Source organism: Achroia grisella, unplaced genomic scaffold, assembly GCF_030625045.1.
Source record: "Achroia grisella isolate CSIRO2021 unplaced genomic scaffold, CSIRO_AGI_Agris_v1 utg640, whole genome shotgun sequence".
NCBI classification, from domain to species: domain Eukaryota; kingdom Metazoa; phylum Arthropoda; class Insecta; order Lepidoptera; family Pyralidae; genus Achroia; species Achroia grisella.
In genome coordinates this window covers 4,858,957-4,885,963 of record NW_026712977.1, presented here as the reverse complement: position 1 = coordinate 4,885,963, position 27,007 = coordinate 4,858,957, and the positions used below count along the sequence as shown (strand labels likewise).

Below are 27,007 nucleotides of genomic sequence, written 5' to 3'. Positions count from 1 at the left end.
AAATTTGACAATTGGATTTTGAGAAAAATAATGGTAGAGATCGTTTTATAACTAAAAATTAAACAAAGGACAATACAATGGCTTTCTACAAAAAAGTAGATAAAGAAAAATTGTAAAAAAGAAAGTTGAATAACTGTAATTTAAATTACCAGTAATTTTATATCGCGCAGCCAACAACTTAACGTCGTTGCCTTGCTAAGATCTACTGATATTCGATTATATATTTTATGAACTTTTGCTGATGGAAACAAAATTAAAATCATCATTTTTTTAAAGAGCATATATTTATTTTGTATAGAATTAGTTCAGTATTTGAAATACCAAGTAAACATATAGGTGAATCTCTAATTATGCGAATTTCTAAGTTAGAATAAATTGCAGTTGATTATTAATAGGTATAATAATGTAATTTAATAAAATGCCTATTGAATAGTTTTAAGGTACCTGCAAACATGTTACTTGTTATTAATTAATACTATATTTACAATACACACAACACTTGGTTAATATAATTTTGTAGTTTAATGTAATTTAATGTTGTATAATGATTAATTAAATAGATTCAGGTAGGAAAGACATGAAACAAGTATTCACTGTTTAATATTTTTTTAATTATATATCAAGTATATTAACATTTGGTTTACATCTTGAATAAGATCTGATAATTTTAGAAACCAAAATACATTTACTTTTAATCATTGCAGTATAGTTGCTATCTAAATATTAATAATTCTACAGAGACAATTTATTGTCTTTACATTTGAATTACTTTAATAAACAAATCAAAAAATCGTAACTATCTACTCTAACAAAACTCTAAAATAATGATCTTGCTACTATGACATTCATGAGTCAATCCCAAAACTACGGTTATTTATACATTATATGTATGTAAATTTAAGAGTTTCAGTATGCAACAGATCATAGTAAGCATACCGAACTTTTATAATTTCCAGAAAATGCTCAATTAGTTTTGAGAAGATCCTGTTCATATCATGCCGCCAGGGCAATCATATAGGCACAAAGAAATCGTTACAATTAATAGTGATACTTTTATAATAATTGTAAATAAAAATAATATATGAATTAACTTAGGGTTCTATAGGAAGATATCTTATTATTAGTAATATCACTGTCATTAGGGTTCCCGAGCTAAATGGCGGATATTGAACCCTAATAATTAAATCATCTGATTCTATATAATTCTTCCCTTGCATGATGTGATTTCGCATTATCCGTCTTGTTTTATTATCGGTGTAGCTTCATAAACACCAATTAAGTTTAATTTCGGCAAGAGAAGATTACAATATGTGACGGTTGTTAAAATTTATGAAATAAATTTTAATTTCAATGTGCCAAACTTTGTTAAAACAGTTTCAGTCTTTTGATACATAACTACTGTATCTGTTCGAATGATATTTATAATGGATACAATTATCCGCTTGTCAAACAAGCTAATAATTTATATTTAATTGTATAGTCGAAATTCTGATAGAATCAACAATGAATCAGTCTTTTCATACAATAACAATTAAATATGTATATTATACGTACATTCAAGGTTCATAAGGAATTTAAAATGTTTACTGTTAGTTATCATTGTAATTTGGAATATCAAACTGACAAGAGTTATTTATTACGAATTACATTACTCATTCGACCTATATTCAGCAAATGTTGTAAAATAGGTCTAAATAAGAATATTATTCATTACAAAGAATGCTGCATTAATGATAAGTGTCACTAAATAGTATACCTTCATGGAACTACATCATAAATAAATAAGTAATTACAATTAAAGTTGTTCTTCCATTAGTTTACTGAGTATTATTTCACATTGCCGAGAAATGTCTTACTAAATGCTATAAAATAACTTGAGATGAAAATAAATTATTAATCATATTAGCTTTACAATTATAGAAAACCTACAGTTTATTGTAATCTATTACAGTCCTTTTACAATCAAAATAATCTCTTCATCTAGAAATAGGTAGTAAAGTATTAGAAAAGATTCGGATAAATTTGAAAATACGAGATACAAAGAAGCTGTAATAATAATATGTGATCACATTTTACGTGTTTATAACGAAAAATGTAATGGAATATAATTAAAAAGTTTCTGTAAATGATTATCTACAAAAATTAGTACAATTGTAAATAACAATTTATTAAAACCAATATTCGCCTCTTTTATCGTTTGGTATATATACATTTACTAACTCTAGAAGATTTTAGGCACTGAAATTCAACGTTATATATGTTATAAAAAGTTAGGAGCACGATCCGTAACATATCATATAGTATCAACGTTATTTTATTATTATTATTATGTTATGTTGATACTATTGGAATATGCTGTTATGGTTTTATATATGTTGAATTAATGTTATATTTCAAACTAAGTCCGATCTTCAAACATAACAAATATTGAATATATTTATTATTTTATCATTGCGGACTTGACACTTCGTTTGTTAGGAACTATTTACAACAATAATAGCAATCACAGAAGTTAGGAAATGATTATCATTAGGAAAGTATGGAACATATGACTTTTGCCATTATTGTAGTAATAATAACAAAATAAATTTGGGATAATTACGGTTGGTAATGTCTACCAAGGAATTGCTGAGGATCGTGTAGTTTTCTTGTAGCTTGGTACACATCGCGCTCCTTATCAGGATACTTAGTAGGCAGATTTGGTGAATGCAGGTTGACTTTAGCAGCATATCTAATAGAAACAGATAACATTAACATAACGTCTCCACAGATATAATATTATTCAGCAACGCATGAAACTTGCATTTGCTAAGACCTTGTCACAGATTAAAAAATATTCTTACAATCGTTGTGATAAGTAATTAAAGGTTGGTATTTATTAATATAATAATAAAATATAATTCCACGTGGCAATACAAATATGGCAATTTTCAAAGAGTGTAAGGACCTTAACAGAATAAAGGTAGAGAAGAACAATTCAGTAATGAATGATATTTAAGGACATTTGTTAATAGATAAACATCACAATCTCACAGCACAGACATACTGACAAGCTTTCGCGTTTATAATATTAGTAAGTAGCAAGATAATATATTTACCTAATACCACCGATATCAATCTCGTAGTGGCCGCTGAGTAAGTAGTCGTTCGTGACGGGCTGGGCAATACCATCCGCATCTATATTCTGCACGAAACCGAGGCATACCTGCAAATATATAAAACTTCCAATTAGTAATTGTTGCGAACAAATATTACGATATCTGGAGTTATACAATTTAACCTGTATGTTAATTCGTATGCTGACTTGCTTGTTACCAATTTAGGCAAAGTTAACCAAATTGTATTGCATTGGTTTTAATTACAGAACAAAGAAGTTTTTTGTTCTGTGGTTTAAATTACTAACAATTCCCTTCTCCCAAAACTGGAGTCTTTATTAGAATTGGAAGGAATTTTTTAGTAATGTACGCAGGGCATGTGCGGGGAGGCGAGGAACGGGTAAGAAAGAGCAAAATATGTACGTTGGCGGCCGATACACTCAACCATATTAGAGGAAGCACGTCGACCGGGCCCACCACGCCGCCACAAGTTTGAACTTTATAGCGAGCATAACTGTTGCAATTTACTCCTCTACGTCATTTATAGTATTTATAGCATAGGCTGTAACAATTACAGTTTTCCCCCATTACAATATTTGATTTACATTATTTAAATTATAACATGTCATAAATAGTGTGTAATACCTGTTTTTTGAAAGTGTACCCATAGCTGGTGGTAGTGGTACGACCGCAGTAATTACCGTCGCGGTATATCGGCTCGCCTCCCCATGACCACATGTCTAGTTCGTGGTCGTGGTCGGTCAGCAATAGTTGCACGTACTGGCGACGCACACCTTCATCCCGTTGCCGCAAGAGGGCGTCCCGACCGATAAATGGTATGTCTTTCTACATAAGAAAAAGGGGAAATTAAATCGCGTAATAAATAGAAAACACGTCATCATCTGCTTCTTCCTTATCCCATTCATTTGTGGTTGGCGCAATATATTTTCCTCTTCCACTCATCGTTGTTCACACTCATGTCGACATTTACTCCCATTCTTGCCATATCATCTTACACACAGTCCATCTCTCTTTTTCGGCCCTCCTCCGCCCTTATCACATCATCATCATCCACATTCTTATGCCATACTTTCTTTGAAATATTCTCTTCATTCTTACGCATTACTTGCCCATACCATGACAGACGATTGCTTTTCATCTTCTCCAAAAGTGAAACTACTTTCATACTTCCTCAAATGTATTCGTTGTTTATCTTTTTTATTGATACAAAACAATAAAGTAAATAAACACAACAAAAACAAACACTTTATCTAAATTGAAATAGCACTGAGAAATAATTTTAAAGTAAGAATTTGTGAACAAAAACATATTTCTACTAATTTCAATTACTCCTATCTATTATGAAAATCTCATGAAAAACCAGTCAATAATCTCGGAGATTATCGCGTACAGACAGATAAAAAACTGATTGGGAGGTATAATTTACATCAAACTTAACCCGCCAAGTGCGCCCGCACTCGAGCGGTGTGGTCTTCGTATCCAAATCTGGTCCCCAGAACGCGAAGAACTTTTCTACACGGAGCGCCCTCGACGCGTAGTACCCCACGTGACTGATGCCATATTTCTCACCTTCGGCCATCAACCGGTTGTACACGTGCAGAGCGAACTGTCAAATAAATGTTTAGTCAATATATTGTTTATCTTCAAGAAAAAAGAATAATAGCAGAAGATAGTGAACAAGAAATAGTTATAATAATAATAACTCTTTGTTGCTCACAGAATAATAAGGAACAATAAAAATGTCTTACAAGAGGCGGTCTTAACGCTTTTAGGAATCTCTTACAAAACAGACAATATTAACATAGAGAAAGGAGGTAGGAGACGGACACTAAACAATTATATTTATTATACACTTATACATGTACATACATTTTATCAAAATAAATAAATATACTTACACAAATACATATATATACTACATATTGTGTGAAAACAAGAGGAAACGTAGATATAATTCAATTACAGAGTAAGATAATGACAGATCAACAATGAACAACATTACAGTACAATAAAAATATTTTACAAAAGGCGGTCTTAACGCTTTTAGCAATCTCTTACAAACCTGGTATTGACAGAGAGATAAGGTAGGAGACGCACACTAGACAATATATTTATAATTTTATAAGCATAAATAAATAAACTTAACACACTGATACATATTATATACATACATATACTACATATTGGATGACAACTAGAGGGTACGATATAATTCAATTACAGGGTGAGATAATGACAAATAAACAAAGAGCAATAAGTATACAATAATAATATTTTACAAAAGGCGGTCTTAACGCTTTTAGCAATCTCTTCCAAACCTGGTATTGACAGAGATTATGTACGTAGAGAAAAGATAGGAGACGCACACTAGAAAATATATTTACTATACACTTATAGATGAACACACATTTCATATTTTTTTTTAACATACATAAATAATCTTACACACTAATACATATTATATACATATATATACTACATATAGGATGAGAACTAGAGGAACATTAGACATAAGTCAATTACAGGGTGAAATAATGACAAATAAACAAGAATAAGTACAGTACAATAAAAATGTTTTACAAAAGGCGGTCTCAACGCTTTTAGCAATCTATTACAAACCTGGTATTGACAGAGAGTACATACGTAGAGACAGAAGGTAGAAGACAATATATTTATTATACACTTATAGACGAACATACATTTTATAAGCATAAATGCATATACTATATAATAAAATAATAATAATCTCAGGACAATTCACACAGCACCATCTAGACTCAAGTTAAGCTAGTTAAAGCATTATGGGTACTAGGGAACTATACAAATACATAGATATTTTTATTTCGTAAATACATAGATACTATAAATAGATAATACATATCAGATACATAAATAAGACATATTGGATGAGAACAAGAGGAAATTTAGATATAATTCAATTACAGGGTGAGTTAATAACAAATAAATAAAGAATAATAAGTATAGTACAATAAAAATGTTTAAAAAAAGGCGGTCTTAACGCTTTTAGTAATCTCTTACAAACCTTGCATCGACTGAGAGCATGTACCTAGAGAGAGAAAAGGTAGGAGATGCACACTAGACAATATAATTATTAGACACTTATAGATGAACATACATGTTATAAATTTTATAAGGATAAATAAATAATCTTATACACTTATACATATTATATAAATACATATATATATATATATATTACATACTGGATGAGAACAATGGGAAATTTAGATCTAATTCAATTACAGAGCAAGATAATGAGAGTTTAGTAATATTTGAAATATATGTTTGATGGGAATGATCGAATGGGAAGTAATTTTATATCTTTGGTAAATACTTAATAATCAAATATTTAGTTTAATTACAATGATATAGGCACAATATTCTTATCTTCTGCTATTTAGAGCCAGTGTCTAATGCACATATAAATAATGATTAATTACTTTAATAAAAAAAATAAAGTTCTAAATTAAAAATATGTACATACTAACCTCGTTAGGTATATACAGCACATAGCCTAACTCCCCAGTGTGCGTCAAGTTCATAGCTCGGATGCCGTTGGCCAATCCAACATCCAACTCCTTAAAAGTGAAGAATGGGAAGTTGGCTGGCGATAAGTCTGTATCGGTGAGTTCGGACATGAGACTCCTGGTGAAGGGCCCCATGACACAGATGGCAGTGTACATGGAGGTCACGTCGGACAGACTAACAGACCCGTCCAACGGCAGGTGGCGTTTCAGCCACACCTTGCACCGCGTCTGCTGAATTGTTGGCGCTATCATCATGTAGCTAAAAATACAATACTGAGCTTTAAAGAGTATTAAATTAAGACTGGCCTCGGTGATCTAGTGGTTTAGCACACAGCTTTATCTCCGATAGTCGCTGGTTCGATTACTAGCAAGGTGCAAACATTTGTATTTGAGTATGACGATTTGTATCATCCAGAATGATATCCAATATGTATTGAATTTATAAAAAAACAAATATTTCAGTATTTATAAAAGTTGTCTAGTACCCTACATAGTTAAGAAAGAAGCACTCCTTATCTCATCTCTCATCCTATTCATTTGGGGTTGGCGTAATTACTATTATTATACAATATTCGAGTGGATACACCGATGTAAATATTATAATATATAAATACAAAATAGACAAAAATATCGACCACTATTCACTATTCACTAAAAATATCCATTAGTGAATAGTGAATAGTGTGTGTGAAGTTTCTTAGTTACGTTCAGTTTTAAGTCTATATTATGTTAGTCGTTTAGTATTTGGATACTGTGATTTATGAATTCAGCGATATTGTACATCAACGTCATAATTAAAATAAGGTAATTAACATATAGAAATATATTTTTATAACCTTTATGTATACTCACTGATTCTCAGATATGCGCGCCAGACTGCAGTCGTTCTCGTAACCTCCCCTTTCGTTTTGCATGCCCGTATGAATGATACTGCCAATTGGTACATCCACGTCGTTGGAGCACAAGTTTTGGAGCAGGTCTACTACTTCTAGATCTTTGGACTGAAAATACACTTTATATTAATAATTATAGAAGAAAAGTTGGATGACATTTGAGTATCGTATTCTAGAGAGTGATGATATGTTTTTTTCTTCTACGTCGATCCATTCGTACATTTATAAGTTTGTTAATTTTTTTTGCGACAATGGAAACACCTGTACATAGTTTCAGAGTTTGATGTTGTATATAATCAAACAATATTATATGTTTAAAGCCAAATCAAATCAAAAATTCATTCATTTAGGACATTTTAGCCGTTTAAAGCAATATATTACTAGTATCCCCAACATCCACTACGGCTAGCTAGTTATTCTTATTTAATACTAGCTGTGGCCGCGGTTTCACCTGCAATATATTTATATCCTATATGCTATTCTGATATATAAGCTATATTACTGTAAAATGTCATCAAAATCCGTTCAGTGGTTTTTGCGTGAAAGAGTAAACAAACATCCATACTTACAAACTTTCACGTTTATAATATTATAAAAATAAGATCTTATTCTTACTATTTATACCTACCTATAAAAGAGGTAATCTTTAATATGAGACAATAACCTAAAAGGGGGATAAAAATAAATGCGAATTGAAAAGCATACCTGTATATCAATCTTGGTGAACGACGAGTAGTCTGACAAGCCGACAGCCTCTCGACACGCCCAGTATTCTCGCTGCACAATATCGAACCAATGTGGTTTGCCAAAGGTCTTGGTGTGGGCAATTTTGAACGGCAGCGGCTTACTAATTGGCTCGTTGTTTTCGCTATCTGTGCAAATACAAATCAATCACTGACAAAAATGGAAAATAAAGACACTTCAACTTTATGAAAACAAAGGGTGGATCTACTACCATACACAGCAAATTGACGAAGGCTATTTATTCAAAACTCAACTATCATATCACCAAAACATTTGGGCATTTTAGTGTACTGATAACCTTGGTCATGAATGTTATTTTTGCATTTACTATTAACATAGAAAACTATGATTCAAATTAATCAAATATAGTTGTTAATAAAACTTAGTTTATAGAAAATAATAGTAATAGAAATATATTAATAATAATAATAAAAAATTCTTACCAATAGTTTCGAACCATGTAGGCCTTTCGTAACCCATTACTTGACTGAACACAGCACCATTGTCTCGTAGTGTTGGATAAATCGGCGATAATCTCAAATTACGACCGGTCTCGAATTCATGGAACGGATACGGTAGACCATAGTGTACACCTGAAAATATTATTAAATTTAAATTAAATTAATAATAAATAATATAAATAGAAAATAGTCAGACCGATACAAACATACTCATAAATATGTACAGTGCGAGGAATCGAACCCGCGACCTTCGAGAGAAAGGCAGTGTGCTAAATTGGTAAAACACCGAGGTAGACATTCATCATGATATTAAAACGTAACACATACCAATTAAAATAAAATTCTGAGTGTATGTTCAAATAAGTAAGTACATTTTGCTATAAAAATATAAACTGACTATCTGCAAAACTATCAGAATAAACCTAATGGATTGTAATAAAACCTTTTCAGTTTCGGAGAGTATGTCGCGTACACATTAAAAACATACCGCATTATTATAAGTACAACTCACTTGGCACTTCCTTGACGCGGTCTCTTAAAAACCTTTTGTTGTTGTGTAGACCCAGAAATCTGTTGATATGCAATTCATACATGTCGTATTTAGTGTAACCGTCGACGATTTCATCAACCGTAGCTTCAGCGACACCCCCGGCGGCCGAGATTCCAACAGTTTTCATACCAGCGGCTACGTGATAATTGGACATCTAGCGAATGTAAAAAAAAAAGAATTATAATAGTATATTACGATATAATCTGACCACCGACGTATGCCGCGCGGCAATCACTTGGACATTTGATAAAAAATTGTACATTTATAATTAACACTTTATATATATGTATATACGCCGACGAGCTGGTGTTGAGTCGTTGATAATGATGATGGTGAAAACAAGGCTGATGCTGATGATCGTGGCTGTGATGATAATGTAGGGAGTGATGATAAGAGTAATGATGGGTGTGATGATTAACTTTCATCATCATCGCCGCCATCATTGTCTCCGTCAGCACCATCATCACCTTCATCAGCACCACCTCCATCATCATATTTTTGGCATGGCAAACTTGACGGCTACCTGAAATAGATAAATGATACCTCTCCCTGGAAACTGATCTAACATCATGCTCTTCCTCTCATCCTTCACTGGTGCCTTCCTACCGTATACCGTTATCGCGGGTGCACCATACTATTAAATTATCACCGAATGAAAAAATATCCCTCAATTCAAATTGTTATCTTGAACCACTCCGTAATGGCTCCGTATGATGTAATTTCACTACTTTATATTCTTGAACCAAAATTAATAATGGCAATTACGCTTCCGTTTAAAAATTAAGTGTGCGCTCAGGGTATCCTCATTAGAAACGAAGTTGCTTACGTAATTTTTACAACTTTTTGTATTGACTAAACAATTCACTTAACCACGTAAAAGGACTTTGCTCCAATAATTTACAATCTGTATAACAAATTTTACATAAACCAATCATTTCATTTACATTCTTTTAAAACATATGACAAAAATACAAAAAATGTTAATACTCGTATATGTTACCTCGAACCAACTCTTCTTATGGATGTTCACATGACCGCGGAGGGCCCGATAGGGCGAATTTAGCTGGATTGGAACAGCAATATTCGCAATATCGAACATTCCGCAATCACTATATAATCTTCAGGATGCACTGTTAATAAATCTTTAGAAATATACATTTATTTACATTATTGCTCTTTTACATGAACAAAAAATATGTTACTAAAAACCGTTATCAATCGTTAACAAAAACTGGGTTATGTTGTTTTCATGAACTGATGATATTGTCGGAAAGTATATAACTAAGCCATTTCATTGATACAATTCCAGTAGCGTTAGGACTACTGAATAATATACTTTTTATTTAATTCAAAACTAAACATTGAACAATTTTGTTAAATATTTATATAAAAGAAATCCGAAAGCATATGCTTTCAAAATATACATACATTTACATGGACAAAGAAATTTCAGTCAGGTTTCAACCTTGAAGTTGCTATATGGAATAATAACATTTTAGGACTATTCACACAGCGCCGTCTAGTTCCAAATTAAGTTTGTTATAGGTACTAGATAACATGTTGCTTTTGTGCTGAACAGCTCAGTGGTACGTAAGCAGTCACTCAGGCAGGCGTAGTTCTATAAAAATTACTAACCTCAGGAGTTTCGCCGACGATCCATTTACAGTCCGGTGAAAACGCTTCGAGACCGTTACATAGTTTGTGTAATACGGCTTGGTTTAGGGCTGGGACGCGCTTCAGAAGCTCTTGCAGGAGCACGTGGAATTGATCCCAGTCTTCAGCCACGCGGCGTTGCTCTGATTTCTGAACTGTACATATTTTTAAATTTAGTCGATTCTACTAAGAAATATATAAGGAAATAGAGCGGTAAATTATATATTATATATAAAAGCTTGTGAAGGTATTAGCCTGTCATTTTAAAACAATACGGTTTTATTTGAAATTTTATGATAAAGGTTTTATTTTGTGATAATTTCCCAAATTATCACAAAATTTACTTTTATAATAATATGCTATTATTATTATAAATGATGTACAATTCACACAGCGCCATCTAGTCGCAAGATTAGTAGAGCTTGTGTTATAGATACAAGATAACTAATAGTAATACTTAAATGTATTTTTATGCGAAAAATAGAAACCGCGTACGTAGGAAGTAAAGCTGTGTGCTAAGGCGCTGAACAACCGAGGAGGAAAAAGATATGGATTATAAATATCAACTCACTTTCTTCTTCATAAACGGGTTTAGCGACTGGTTCAAACCCACCAGCTAAAAGACAGCCGTCCCTTTCGCGTAAATATATGTAGCCGTCAGGGTCCCGAACAACTGCAAAGGACATAAACATTTATGCTATTTCTTTATCACATAATCACCATATGATCAAACAACGCGGCTAGCTGAGGTACGCTACAATTTAGTTGGATTTAGCTCATAATGATTACAATAAGTACAATTGTGCAATATTTTTCACTATTGTACTCTTTTTCATTGCAGCTTTATCATCAAAAATTTTAATTCATACAAACATATCATGTAAATTGAACATATTAATAAAATATCATATCATAAAAAAACAAGTGATAGAAAAACTTAAATGAAATTTTCGTTTCATTATCACTACACGTCAAGGTACGTATGTATAACTATGTAGTAATAGAGAATAGTAAACACCTAATAGTATAGGAGGATAGTAAATACCTGGTGTCATAGGACCCAAACTATCGATGGGCTTAGTATGTAGATAGTAGTGCTCGCAAGGCAATAACGGTACTTTCACTTGCGGTTTTGCAAGCTGCCCCACCTGATGGATAAAAATGTTTAAGAGATATCTAATATATGGAATCACAAAAGAAAAAGCATCATCAAATATATAATTCATGTGACGGCTTCATGTCAAAATTTATTTATACTTATTAGAATTACTACATATACTACATATATATATTCTATATACATAGTATTCAACAATAATTTCTGGTATTTTTCTTTAATTCAATGTTATTTTCTAAATATGGTGGTTTATAAATATAGTTTGGATATTTGTTACTCAAGCTTACATGACTAGACTGATTTGAATGAAAATTAAAATGCAGGGTCATGTTCTAGATCAATAAGGAATAATAATTAATGGAGGAAAAGGTTACAATTTTTAACAAAAAGTTAAAAGTTACAAAAAGTTAGTATTAATATAGCGGTATAAATTACTGCATATCTTACAGCTATTATATCTCAAGAATGTGTGTGTTCTATGCAACAAAATGATTATTAATTTACCTGCCTCGCCCAGAAACCAGCACAGTTAACGAAGTATTGACACTGCAGATATCCCCGAGTGGTCTCCACACCGGACACCTTCCCATCTTTAGACGACACGCCTGTCACTGCACAGTCCTCCATAACTTTTACGCCTAATAAATATAAGAGATATAACATTAACAAGTAAAGTCTAACTGACTTTTCTTTTTATTTACTATTTCCAAGTAAAAAGAATAGTAAATAAGCTGAGCACACATAAAAAGCAATACGGATATGACGGCGAATTACGTTTGACATTTCTAAGAACTAAGTTTTATCTTACAATTTCACGACACTTCAAACTTACATAGCTTACTTTTCATCTGCGTAGTATATTATTATACATTGATACAAGAAAACATTATTACAGAGCAGTGCAGAAATAATGTGGCATTATAAGTACACGCAGGAGAGCCGGTTCAGATTAAAATTCTATATTATACTTCCATTTTATATATTATACTCAGAATCATTTGTAGTAAGAATTAATATTAAATTGTAAATCTTGTCACCATTTACAGCTGCATGTCACGATGGATAAATACTCGACTGACTTTTGACTCTAATACCACATTTTAAGCAACAATAAATTTCAATTCGCTTTGCTTAAGAACACTTAGCTCCACTTCAGTTCAGTTCGTTTCACTTCACTGCAGGTCGCTTCACTTTTGTCGACTTTACTTCAGTTCCGCTTCCGTCAGGTAATACGTTTTACTTACATCATTATATATTTTTTGCATTCTATTGCGTTTAATTTTGTTTCTCTTAAGTTTAGTTTGTTCCATTTCAGTGTAGCTTTCTGCTGATCGTTTCATTTCAATCTAATTCGTTTCAATCCGATTCATATAGTTTTCTTTTAATTTCAGCTCGCTTCATTCATTCTGTTAGCTTCACTTTAATTCAGTTCGATATACTCTGCAAAAAATGTTTTAAAAGAATTGATAATATTTTAAAATCATGTCTAACTGCACCTCTATGGGACATTATATTCCAGATTCATAGGAAACGCCAAAAAATGTAACCAGCTGTATTGCATTATTTAAAAATTTACTTAATTATTTAAAAAGTACATCTACAATAAAGTGTCAATAGTGGTCATATTTATTGAAAGACGAATCATGGTATTTAAATAACTGGAAAAATACGGTATCATTGGACAGGCACTATTATGGCTGGATATGGCTTCTAAGTTCAATGACAATATTAATATATCCATAAATATACATTTTTTTGAAGTTTATAACTGGTTAGAATGACTTAAAATTAATACAATTACTTATATCACATTCTTTAACGCAGTAATCAAAATATACAAGAAGCTGACCACACACATTTTGTAATTAGATAGACAGTGTAATTAAAAATAACATACTGTTGTTAAAAATTAGAAAAAAGAAAGTTATATTTTCAGACGTCCTAAGTATACAGTAGGCGGAAAACAGCTCAAACATACTGATATGTTGCTTCCGTGTTAAGGTATAGTAGAAGCTACAGCCAATTTGTTCAAATCCATAGTCCTGCCAGATGTTATTTAAAGACATAAACTCCGTTCCCTAACTAGATTATAAACAAAGTAGTTTTATTACGAAGACACATTGAAATATTTTTAATCTTAAATTATTATTGAAGCAAATTTATAAAAGTGCAATATTTGAAATAAACAGTTATAATAATATAATAAAAATGCACCATAGATTACCAACTGATAAGAAAATGATAATTAATAGACCTTTCAAAAATGGATTGGTTGTTAGAAAAATGTTCGATAGTTTTATATAATTTATCAATTTTCTGTTTTCACTTCATTTTATATTATTTCAATGCGTTGTTCTTGCTTCATTTCTTTTGATTTCACTTTAGTTGTCTTCGCATCATGTCAGTTCAATTCATCAGTTTATTTAATTTGGTTTAGTTTTATATAGTTACATTTTTACGTTTCACGTTTAATTTAGTACTCATCACATCTGTTCGCTTCAATTCACTTTGGCTTATTTCAATTCAGTATGCTTCGTTTTAATTGATATAAGTTTTCAGTTCAGTTCAGTTATTCATCAGTTCGCTCAAATTGTTTCGGGTACTTCAGTCTATTTTGTTTCACTTCAGTTCATTTACATTCAACGTTGTATTGACATCAGCGAGTATAAAAAATATTTTGAGGTATATATTTGTTTAGTTTCTTGTGCACAATCACTATTACCGAAAGCGCTTAATCGATTTGTTATCACTTTTTTATTCCAGCATGCTTTTCATAATTTATATCTTTGTTTCATCCTATCGCTCAAATCCGAAGTTCTATAAACTACAAATAAATATAATATATAATTTTATAATACATACATATAATTTTCTATATATCGATTTTTTTCTTATATATGCCACAACAAAGGTGAAACTTTCGTTTACTAAAATAATTATCTAAAGCGGTGTTCTAAGGAAAAAAAATTAACATAATTTCAATGTTTAATTAGTATCTATTTGGGTATGAATAATTATTTTCGTGTGAACTTTTTAACGTGTTTTCTTGGATGTATATCGTATAATGATACCATCTACATGTGGAATACTATCGTAGGATGATAGATGAGGACGAAGTTACGTTAATTAGGCTATCACTAGAAATAAACATTGACCACGTGAAGGCTGTCATTGCTTTCAGTGGAGATTAAATCACGTGACTATTTCAAATGTTACCTTCTCGACAAATTGTGAAACAATTATTGACATTAGTATGGGTGCACAACATTCTCAGTATCTAAACTAATCTACAAAACTATCTATACGCAGCACTTTTTGGGAAGCAATAAAAGTACCCTTATACGAAGTGATTAGTGAGTGACAATAACAAATACAAAATTTATTTTAAAAATCTTTTATATTTTCGTGTGGGTTACATGGGAAATAACAATAAGCATAAAAAGAAAGTTATTAGTTATAATAGGTACTTACATATCCTTGCTGCTTATACGTCTAACCTTATATAAGATAATAACCTTAAACCTTATATAAGATTATATTTCAAATACAACAGCAACAAAGTCGCGAGCATAGCTGTTCTATAATATAAAAATAAACTTACCGTTTTCCACGGCTTCCTTTATTAATGACATGCAGAACATGTGGGGGTCACCAACTCCATCTCCTGGTATCCAAAGTCCCCCAAGGATATCATCCACATTCAGCATGGGCCAGATTTCTTGACATCGTTTTGGGGTTACCAGCTCGCATGGTATACCCCATGATCTGTTGAAAAGTTTATAACTTTAAATCAAAATATAATAATTTGAGGTACCAAATCAGTATGGTCTTATAAATTTTATGAATAAAAAAACATTTTTTTATTTCCACAAAATAAAATTGTGGTAACTGCGAATCCATAATAACGCATAGTATGCATATATATAATTATTCATAAAAATTGACTAAAATTTGAGTTTAGATCACATAAAATTTTTATTGATGATTTTTTTTCACACTGGATAATTCACACAATGCCATCAAGTGCCAAAGCTTGAGTTAATGGTACTAGACAACTGCTATAAATACATAAGTACATTTTTTTTTGTAAATATAGAATAAACTATAATAAATTTAGGGTCAGCAACGCGCACATGACACCACTGGCTTTTCGGAGTCCATAGGCTAGGGTAACCCTTTACCATCAGATGGGCCGTATGCTTGTTTGCCACTTACGTGCTATATAAAAAAAGAAACATAGATAACACATAATCATACTCCTGAATACAAATGTTTGCACGGTACGAGGAATCGAACCCGCAACCATCGGAAGCAGTGGGTTAAACCGCTAGACCCCCGAGGCCATGCCTATCTACAGCCTCAATTGTAAGACAGGGGCAGCGTAGTAATACTTCCGGTGCTAAAACAATCTTAATACAAACGTTTGTTGTTGGGATGTTGGGTTGAATTCGTTGGATGTTTGTTACTCTTTCACGCAAAAACTACGGAACGGATTTTGATGAAACTATTCAGCAGTATAGCTAACGCATCAGAATAACACGTAGGCTATATTTTTTATTGAAATTTAACGCAGTTGAAACCGCCGGCACACCTGGTAATATAAATGCGAAATTTTGTGAGTATGGATGTTTGTTACTCTTTCACTCAAAAACTACTGAACAGATTGTGATGAAACATAATACAGTCTATATTTTTTATTTAATTTAATACAGGTGAAACCGCGAGCACTACTTTATGGCCATATAGGTAAGTGCCTCTGGTCTTAACAGTTATTGCAGTGCCTAATTATATCCCTTCTACAAATGCTGCATTCCCTCATTCGCCATAAATCATTCCATATAGTTTTAAACTAAGTCAGGAAGATGCCTGACTTAGTTTAAAAGTTCGGTTTTACAACATCCTTTTATTCTTAACAAGAGCATTTAGTGATGAGTAAATGAAAAATCAATGACTATTAATGAATTACAGATTATTCTAAACCACAAGGCGACGAAACTATTTTTAGGGCTACCGATTTATGACACTAAAATTCTAAAAGTAAAAATTCGTTTATAGGTATTGTGTGTTTGTTACTCTTTCATGAAAGAACTACTGGATGAATTCGAAAGACTGATTCTGTACACATCCTAGATTAACAAATGCTATAGTTTTTAGCCGGATTCATGAGGACAGCTCGACCATTAATATAATAATATCCAACTATATAGATGATAATATATACGTTTACATATATAGATAATTAGTAATAGCAGGATTTCTGTTTACAAACTAAAACTCACACTGATTGACTTTTCATTCTTCTGTAAACTGTCATCCGATCTCGAGTCCGTGCAAGAAGTAAGGACCCACATTGTTTCCAACCCGTTGGTCTGCCCTTAGATTCCAATTCTTTCAGTAGTCGAATAGATGACTGTGCTAGGCGTACTTGAGCAAGTGATGGTTTAAATTCACCAACAAGCCCTGATGAGTACCAACGGCTGCCGCCTCCAACCCTAATGGGAGGTAAATGATGATGATAATAAACAATCGTAAAAAGTTAAAAACGGGAGCAAATATAAAAAGGTTTAATTGTAAATATGGAATTCAAAGAACAACGGTTTAAGCTTTATTTTATTCTGGAAACCAGCGTTTTTATAAGAAAGAAAATATACAATAAGTAATGAAATAAATCATAATACTTCTTCAACCCATTATTATTTAAAAAAACGAGGGCAAAGAGAAATTGGTTTAACTTTTCACTCGAAATTAGATCCTTTAATAATTATCATTATATGATGGAAACATGTTACTTTTGTTTTAGTATTATGGCACATATATCATAATCTAATTTGTAATATACCTAATTATTGGGAGATTGATTTCAAATCCACTTATAGCACTCTTTTCAAATCCGCTCAGTCACACTGATTCCTCTTATTGTCATTATAGTAAACTATGTATAGAGCAGCAAAGACTTCTTCCGTATCAAGCACGTTTTTTATGACTCTGATGATTTTATTGTCCTAATTGTGCCTTAGTCTCTAACAAATTATCACAAAATGAAGCGACACCGACGCGCCTACTATACGAATACGATCCCAACTACAGCGTCCTGCGCACCGAGGTCACCTTACTTTTTATGTATTATGACAATCTAAGAAGGAGTTTGGGACCCTCAAATGTGTAAGTGACTTTACTCTACTAAGTGTTCATATCCATAACATTGTATATTTTAAGGGAACATAGACATCGTCATTTTCAAATGATGACCTTTTTATATCCCTTTTGCTACTGCGTTGTTTTTTATTTCCAGATACTGATCGTGTGCACAAGTCCACGTCGCAGGATAAATGCTAATGCGGGTTGCTCAGCGTTCTAAACACAAAATCACTTCAAATTTTACCATTCCCTCGAAAAAATATAACCAATCAACAAAAGTTAAAATGATTAATTAATCACTAACAATTAAACCAAAAGAGGAATAAACAAAAACGAAAATGTCGCGACTTGACATCCGACATCTTTCAGCTAATGCCACGAGGCTACTAAACCGTCCGATTCTTTACCCTCTATATATACGACCTCCCCACCTTACTTTGAAATCCAGGATAGAAAACAATATCAGTCACCGCATAATATTACCATGCGCACACTGCCATGGAGTTAACGTACGTTCTCTAGGGCACCTAGAACCGGAGCTATGGAGCTTCCGGGATTCTTCAAAAGCTCAACAAAATAATGTAATTTTGAAAAGTGAATATATCTAGAACTAGTAGTCTAATCAAGGAGTGGTTTCTAACACTGGGTAGCACTAGAAGCAGGCACATTGCAGTCTTTATAATATTTTTACTTCTTTACCCCACTCCTACACTATTATTTAGATAAGATTTATAAACACTATACACTAACAGTTAAAATAAAAGATGAACTGAAAAACCGAAAAATCTCGATACGACATGTTTCTACCAACGCCAGGAAGCTACTAATCTGTGAGATTCTCTACCCCTATACGACCTCTCCACTTCACTTTGAAATCCCCGATAGTGATCAATATCAGTTACCGCGCATTTTTAACACGCGCGTACTCCGCTTGCCCGAGTCACGGGGTTAACATACTCTCTCTAGGGCATCCGGAACCAGAACCACAGAGCTCCCAAGATTCTTTGAAAGCCCCACGAAATAATGAAATTTTTAAAGGTGAATATATCTAAATCCAGAAGAGGTTTCCAGTACTGGATAAGAAGGGAACGTAATCATCTTAAATTATTTTCTTACTCCATATAACACCTACATTATTATTTCGAAAATTATTAAAAGCATAGGCTACGGTAACCATTTACCATCAGATGGGCAATATGCCTGTTTGCCCCACATAGGTAGTATAAAAACAAAAATTAAAAAAACTATTCTAACTATACGACATGTTTCAACGAACGACGCGAGGCTACTAATCTGTGAGATTCTCTACCCCTATACCACCTCTCCACTTTACTTTGAAATCCCGAATAGTGATCAATATCAGTCACCGCGCAATTCCAACATGCGCGCAGTGCACTTCCCCGTGTCACGAGGTTGACGTACTTTCTCTAGAGCATCTGGAACCAGAACCACAGAGCTCCCGGGATTCCTCACAAGCTCCAGAAAACAAAGAAATTTTAATAGGTGAATATATCTAGAACTAGTCGTCTTACCAAGGAGAAGTTTCCAACACTGGGTAGCGCTTCGAAGTAGGCACACTAGTCTTTATAATATTTTTCCTTTGTTTACCGCACTCCTATATTATTATTAAAATAAGAATTATAAACACTATACACGAACAGTTAAAACAAAAGATGAACTGAAAAACCGACAATGTCTGGATACATGTTTCAACGAACGCCACGAAGATACTAAACTGTCCGCTTCTCTACCTCTTTATGGCCTCTCCACTTTATTTTGAAATCCCGGATAGTGATCAATATCAGTCACCGCGCAATTCTAACATGCGCGTACTGCGCTTGCCCGAGCCACGGGGTTAACATACGCTCTCTAGGGCACCTAGAACCGGAACTATAGAGCTCCCGGGATTCTTCAAAAGCCACACAAATAATGAAATTCTGAACGGTGAATATATCTAGAACTACTGGTCTTACAAAGGAGAAGTTTTAGACACTGTGTAGCGCTTTGAAGTAGGCACACTGTAGTCTTTCTAATATTTTTCATTTGTTTACCGCACTGCTACATTATTATTTAGATAAGAATTATAAACACTATACACTAACAGTTAAAACAAAAGATGAACTGTAAAACCGACAATGTCTGGATACGACATGTTTCAACGAACGCCACGAAGCTACTAAACTGTCCGCTTCTCTACCTCTATACGGCCTCTCCACTTTACTTTTAAATCCCGGATAGTGATCAATATATGTCACCGCGCAAATCTAACATGCGCGCAGTGCACTTCCCCGTGCCACGAGGTTGACGTACTCTTTCTAGAGCATCTGGAACCAAAACCACAGAGCTCCCGGGATTCTTCAAAAGCTCCATAAAACAAAGAAATTTTGAAAGGTGAATATATCTAGAACTAGTGGTCTTACCAAGGAGCAGTTTCCAACACTGAGTAGCGCTTCGAAATAGGCACACTAGTCTTTATAATATTTTTCCTTTGTTTACCGCACTCCTACATTATTATTAAAATAAGAATTATAAACACTATACACTAACAGTTAAAACAAAAGATGAACTGAAAAACCGACAATGTCTGGATACGACATGTTTCAACGAACGCCACGAAGCTACTAAACTGTCCGCCTCTCTACCTCTTTACGGCCTCTCCACTTTATTTTGAAATCCCGGATAGTGATCAATATCAGTCACCGCGCAATTCTAACATGCGCGTACTGCGCTTGCCCGAGCCACGGGGTTAACGTACGCTCTCTAGGGCACCTAGAACCGGGACTATAGAGCTCCCGGGATTCTTCAAAAGCTTCACAGCACAATGAAATTTTTAAAGGTGAATATATCTAGAAATAGTGGTCTAACCAAGGAGAAGTATCCAACACTGGGTAGCGCCTCGAAGTAGGCACACAGTAGTTTTTATAATATTTTGCTTTTGTTTACCCCAATCGAACATTATTATTTAGATAAGATTTATAAACACTATACACTAATAGACAAAACAAAAGATGAACTAAAAAACCGAAAAATCCCGATACGACATGTTTCAATGAACGCCACGAAGCTACTAATCTGTGAGATTCTCTACCCCTATACGACCTCTCCACTTTAGTTTGAAATCCCGAATAGTACTCAATATCAGTTACCGCGCAATTCTAACATGCGCGTACTGCGCTTGCCCGCACCACGGGGTTAACATACTCTCTCTAGGGCATCTGGAACCAGAACCACAGAGAAGACCAGATTCTTCGAAAGCCCCACGAAACAATGAAATTTTAAAGGTGAATATATCTGAATCCAGAAGAGGTTTTCGATACTGGATAGGAAAGGAACGCAATCATCTTAAAAAATTTCTTCTCATACTGCACACAACACACACATTATTATTTCGAAAATAATTAAAACCATAGGCTACGGTAACCATTTACCATCAGATGGCCCGTATGCCTGTTTGCCACCTACGTATTATAAAAAAAATTAAAAACACTAATCACTAACAGTTAAAACAAAAGATGAACTGAAAAACCGACAATGTCTGTATACGACATGTTTCAACGAACGACGCGAGGCTACTAAATTGTCCTACTCCATACCCCTATACGACCTCTCCACTTTACTTTGAAATTCCGGGTAGTGATCAATATATGTCACCGCGCAATTCTAACATGCGCGCAGTGCACTTCCCCGTGCCACGAGGTTGACGTACTCTTTCTAGAGCATCTGGAACCAGAACCACAGAGCTCCCGGGATTCTTCAAAAGCTCCATAAAATAAAGAAATTTTGAAAGGTGAATATATCTAGAACTAGTGGTCTTACCAAGGAGAAGTTTCCAACACTGAGTAGCGCTTCGAAGTAGGCACACTAGTCTTTATAATATTTTTCCTTTGTTTACCGCACTCCTACATTATTATTAAAATAAGAATTATAAACACTATACACTAACAGTTAAAACAAAAGATGAACTGAAAAACCGACAATGTCTGGATACGACATGTTTCAACGAACGCCACGAAGCTACTAAACTGTCCGCCTCTCTACCTCTTTACGGCCTCTCCACTTTATTTTGAAATCCCGGATAGTGATCAATATCAGTCACCGCGCAATTCTAACATGCGCGTACTGCGCTTGCCCGAGCCACGGGGTTAACGTACGCTCTCTAGGGCACCTAGAACCGGAACTATAGAGCTCCCGGGATTCTTCAAAAGCTTACCAGCACAATGAAATTTTTAAAGGTGAATATATCTAGAAATAGTGGTCTAACCAAGGAGAAGTATCCAACACTGGGTAGCGTCTCGAAGTAGGCACACAGTAGTTTTAATAATATTTTGCTTTTGTTTATCCCAATCCAACATTATTATTTAGATAAGATTTATAAACACTATACACTAATAGATAAAACAAAAGATGAACTAAAAAACTGAAAAATCCCGATACGACATGTTTCAATGAACGCCACGAAGCTACTAATCTGTGAGATTCTCTACCCCTATACGACCTCTCCACTTTAGTTTGAAATCCCGAATAGTGATCAATATCAGTTACCGCGCAATTCTAACATGCGCGTACTGCGCTTGCCCGCACCACGGGGTTAACATACTCTCTCTAGGGCATCTGGAACCAGAACCACAGAGAGGACCAGATTTTTTGAAAGCCCCACGAAACAATGAAATTTTAAAGGTGAATATATCTGAATCCAGAAGAGGTTTTCGATACTGGATAGGAAAGGAACGTAATCATATTAAAAAAATTCTTCTCATACGGCACACAATAAACACATTATTATTTCGAAAATAATTAAAACCATAGGCTACGGTAACCATTTACCATCAGATGGGCCGTATGCCTGTTTGCCACCTACGTATTATAAAAAAAATTAAAAACACTAATCACTAACAGTTAAAACAAAAGATGAACTGAAAAACCGACAATGTCTGGATACGACATGTTTCAACGAACGACGCGAGGCTACTAAATTGTCCTATTCTATACCCCTATACGACCTCTCCACTTTACTTTGAAATTCCGGGTAGTGATCAATATATGTCACCGCGCAATTCTAACATGCGCGCAGTGCACTTCCCCGTGCCACGAGGTTGACGTACTCTTTCTAGAGCATCTGGAACCAGAACCACAGAGCTCCCGGGATTCTTCAAAAGCTCCATAAAACAAAGAAATTTTGAAAGGTGAATATATCTAGAACTAGTGGTCTTACCAAGGAGCAGTTTCCAACACTGAGTAGCGCTTCGAAGTAGGCACACTAGTCTTTATAATATTTTTCCTTTGTTTACCGCACTCCTACATTATTATTAAAATAAGAATTATAAACACTATACACTAACAGTTAAAACAAAAGATGAACTGAAAAACCGACAATGTCTGGATACGACATGTTTCAACGAACGCCACGAAGCTACTAAACTGTCCGCCTCTCTACCTCTTTACGGCCTCTCCACTTTATTTTGAAATTCCGGATAGTGATCAATATCAGCAATTCTAACATGCGCGTACTGCGCTTGCCCGAGTCACGGGGTTAACGTACGCTCTCTAGGGCATCTGGAATCGGAACTATAGAGCTCCCGGGATTCTTCAAAAGCTTCACAGCACAATGAAATTTTTAAAGGTGAATACATCTAGAAATAGTGTTCTAACCAAGGAGAAGTATCCAACACTGGGTAGCGCCTCGAAGTAAGCACACAGTAGTTTTCATAATTTTTGCCTTTGTTTACCCCAATCTAACATTATTATTTAGATAAGATTTATAAACACTATACACTAATAGATAAAACAAAAGATGAACTACAAAACCGAAAAATTTCAATACGACATGTTTCAACGAACGCCACGAAGCTACTAATCTGTGAGATTCTCTACCCCTATACGACCTCTCCACTTTAGTTTGAAATCCCGAATAGTGATCAATATCAGTCACCGCGCAATTCTAACATGCGCGTACTGCGCTTGCCCGAGCAACGGGGTTAACATACTCTCTCTAGGGCATCTGGAACCAGAACCACAGAGCTCCCAAGATTCTTTGAAAGCCCCACGAAAGAATGAAATTTTTAAAGGTGAATATATCTAAATCCAGAAGACGTTTTCAGTACTGGATAAGAAGGGAACGTAATCATCTTAAATATTATTTTTGTACTCCATATAACACCTATAGTATTATTTCGAAAATAATTAAAACCATAGGCTATGGTAACCATTTACCATCAGATGGCCCGTATGCCTGTTGGCCACCTACGTAGTATAAAAACAAAAATTAAAAACACTAATCACTAACAGCTAAAACAAAAGATGAACTGAAAAACCGACAATGTCTGGATACGACATGTTTCAACGAACGCCACGAAGCTGCTAAACTGTCCGCTTCTCTACCTCTATATGGCCTCTCCACTTTACTTTGAAATTCCAGATAGTAATCAATACCAGTCACCGCGCATTTCTAACATGCGCGTACTGCGCTTGCCCGAGCCACGGGGTTAACATACTCTCTCTAGGGCATCTGGAACCAGAACCACAGAGCTTCCAAGATTCTTCGAAAGCCCCACTAAACAATGAAATTTTTAAAGGTGAATATACCTAAATCCAGAAGAGGTTTTCAGTACTGGATAACAAGGGAACGTAATCATCTTTAATATTATTTTCGTACTCCATATAACACCTACATTATTATTTCGACCATAGGCTACGGTAACCATTTACCATCATATGGGCCGTATGCCTGTTTGCCACCTATGTATTATAAAAAAAAATTAAAAACACTAATCACAAACAGTTAAAACAAAAGATGAACTGAAAAACCGACAATGTCTGAATACGACATGTTTCAACGAACGCTACGAAGTTACTAAACTGTCCGATTCTCTACCTCTATACGGCCTCTCCTCTTTACTCTGAAATCCCGGATAGTGATCAATATCGGTCACCGCGCAATTCTAACATGCGCGCCCTGCACTTGCCCGAGCCTCCGGGTTAACGTACTCTCTCTAGGGCACCCAGAACCGGAACTATAGAGCTCCCGGGATTCTTCAAAAGCCACACAAATAATGAAATTTTGAAAGGTGAATATATCTAGAACTACTGGTCTTACCAAGGAGAAGTTTCCGACACTGTGTAGCGCTTTGAAGTAGGCACACTGTAGTCTTTATAATATTTTTCATTTGTTTACCGCACTGCTACATTATTATTTAGATAAGAATTATAAACACTATACACTAACAGTTAAAACAAAAGATGAACTGTAAAACCGACAATGTCTGGATACGACATGTTTCAACGAACGCCACGAAGCTACTAAACTGTCCACTTCTCTACCTCTATACGGCCTCTCCACTTTACTTTTAAATCCCGGATAGTGATCAATATATGTCACCGCGCAAATCTAACATGCGCGCAGTACACTTCCCCGTGCCACGGGGTTGACGTACTCTCTCTAGAGCATCTGGAACCAGAACCAAAGAGCGGACCAGATTCTTCGAAAGCCCCACGAAACAATGAAATTTTAAAGGAATATATCTGAATCCAGGAGAGGTTTTCAATACTGGATAGGAAAGGAACGTAATCATCTTAAAAAATTTCTTCTCATACTGCACACAACACACACATCATTATTTCGAAAATAATTAAAACCATAGGCTACGGTAACCATTTACCATCAGATGGGCCGTATGCCTGTTTGCCACCTACGTAGTTTAGAAACAAAAATTAAAAACACTAATCACTAACAGTCAAAACAAAAGATGAACTGCAAAACCGACAATGTCTGGATACGACATGTTTCAACGAACGACGCGAGGCTACTAATCTGTGAGATTCTCTACCCGTATACGGCCTCTCCACTTTACTTTGAAATCCCGAATAGTGATCAATATCTGTCACCGCGCAATTCTAATGTGCGCGCAGTGTACTTCTCCGTGCCACGGGGTTGACGTACTCTCTCTAGAGCATCTGGAACCAAAACCACAGAGCTCCCGGGATTCCTCACAAGCTCCAGAAAGCAAAGAAATTTTAAAAGGCGAATATATCTAGAACTAGTGGTCTTACAAAGGAGAAGTTTCCAACACTGAGTAGCGCTTCGAAGTAGGCACACTAGTCTTTATAATATTTTTCCTTTGTTTACCGCACTCCTACATTATTATTTAAATAAGAATTATAAACACTATACACAGACAGTTAAAACAAAAGATAAACTGAAAAACCGACAATGTCTAGATACGACATGTTTCAACGAACGCCACGAAGCTACTAAACTGTCCGATTCTCTCTTTAATAATCAATATTTAAAACAAAAGAGGAACTGAAAAGACGCACGTCACGAACCGACACTGTCCAGTGAATTAGCACTTTAGCTTAGCACTTTATTTTGAAATCCCGGATAGTGATCAATATCAGTCACCGCGCAATTCTAACATGCGCGTACTGCGCTTGCCCGAGCCACGGGGTTAACGTACGCTCTCTAGGGCACCTAGAACCGGAACTATAGAGCTCCCGGGATTCTTTCAAAGCTTCACAGCACAATGAAATTTTTAAAGGTAAATATATCTAGAAATAGTGGTCTAACCAAGGAGAAGTATCCAACACTGGGTAGCGCCTCAAAGTAGGCACACAGTAGTTTTTATAATACTTTGTCTTTGTTTACCCCAATCCAACATTATTATTTAGATAAGATTTATAAACACTATACACTAATAGATAAAACAAAAGATGAACTACAAAACCGAAAAACCTCGATACGACATGTTTCAACGAACGCCACGAAGCTACTAATCTGTGAGATTCTCTACC

General features: G+C 34.5%; 1 protein-coding gene across 9 annotated transcripts in view; it reads right to left on the bottom strand.

Moving 5' to 3' along the window:
- Positions 1-863: 863 nt before the first annotated feature.
- The window catches only part of LOC131849344 (pyruvate dehydrogenase phosphatase regulatory subunit, mitochondrial), a 30,239-nt gene continuing 4,095 nt past the window's right edge, over positions 864-27,007 (bottom strand). For 3 of the 9 annotated variants that reach the window (XM_059199399.1, XM_059199398.1, XM_059199405.1), the window contains 15 exons: positions 17,362-17,574; positions 15,684-15,847; positions 12,587-12,720; positions 12,011-12,113; positions 11,537-11,638; positions 10,948-11,120; positions 9,274-9,466; positions 8,745-8,894; positions 8,263-8,429; positions 7,517-7,665; positions 6,626-6,923; positions 4,543-4,722; positions 3,741-3,941; positions 3,099-3,205; positions 864-2,731 (listed from right to left, as the gene is read on the bottom strand). In XM_059199399.1, coding sequence (XP_059055382.1) covers positions 2,599-2,731; positions 3,099-3,205; positions 3,741-3,941; positions 4,543-4,722; positions 6,626-6,923; positions 7,517-7,665; positions 8,263-8,429; positions 8,745-8,894; positions 9,274-9,466; positions 10,948-11,120; positions 11,537-11,638; positions 12,011-12,113; positions 12,587-12,720; positions 15,684-15,847; positions 17,362-17,574 — 2,467 coding nt within the window. In that variant the 3' untranslated portion in view covers positions 864-2,598. Of the gene's footprint in view, positions 2,732-3,098; positions 3,206-3,740; positions 3,942-4,542; positions 4,723-6,625; positions 6,924-7,516; positions 7,666-8,262; positions 8,430-8,744; positions 8,895-9,273; positions 9,467-10,947; positions 11,121-11,536; positions 11,639-12,010; positions 12,114-12,586; positions 12,721-13,326; positions 13,523-15,683; positions 15,848-17,361; positions 17,575-19,752; positions 19,833-22,036; positions 22,056-27,007 lie in introns of those variants that run through there. The other 6 variants (XM_059199406.1, XM_059199404.1, XM_059199403.1 and 3 more) reach the window with 6 other exon arrangements.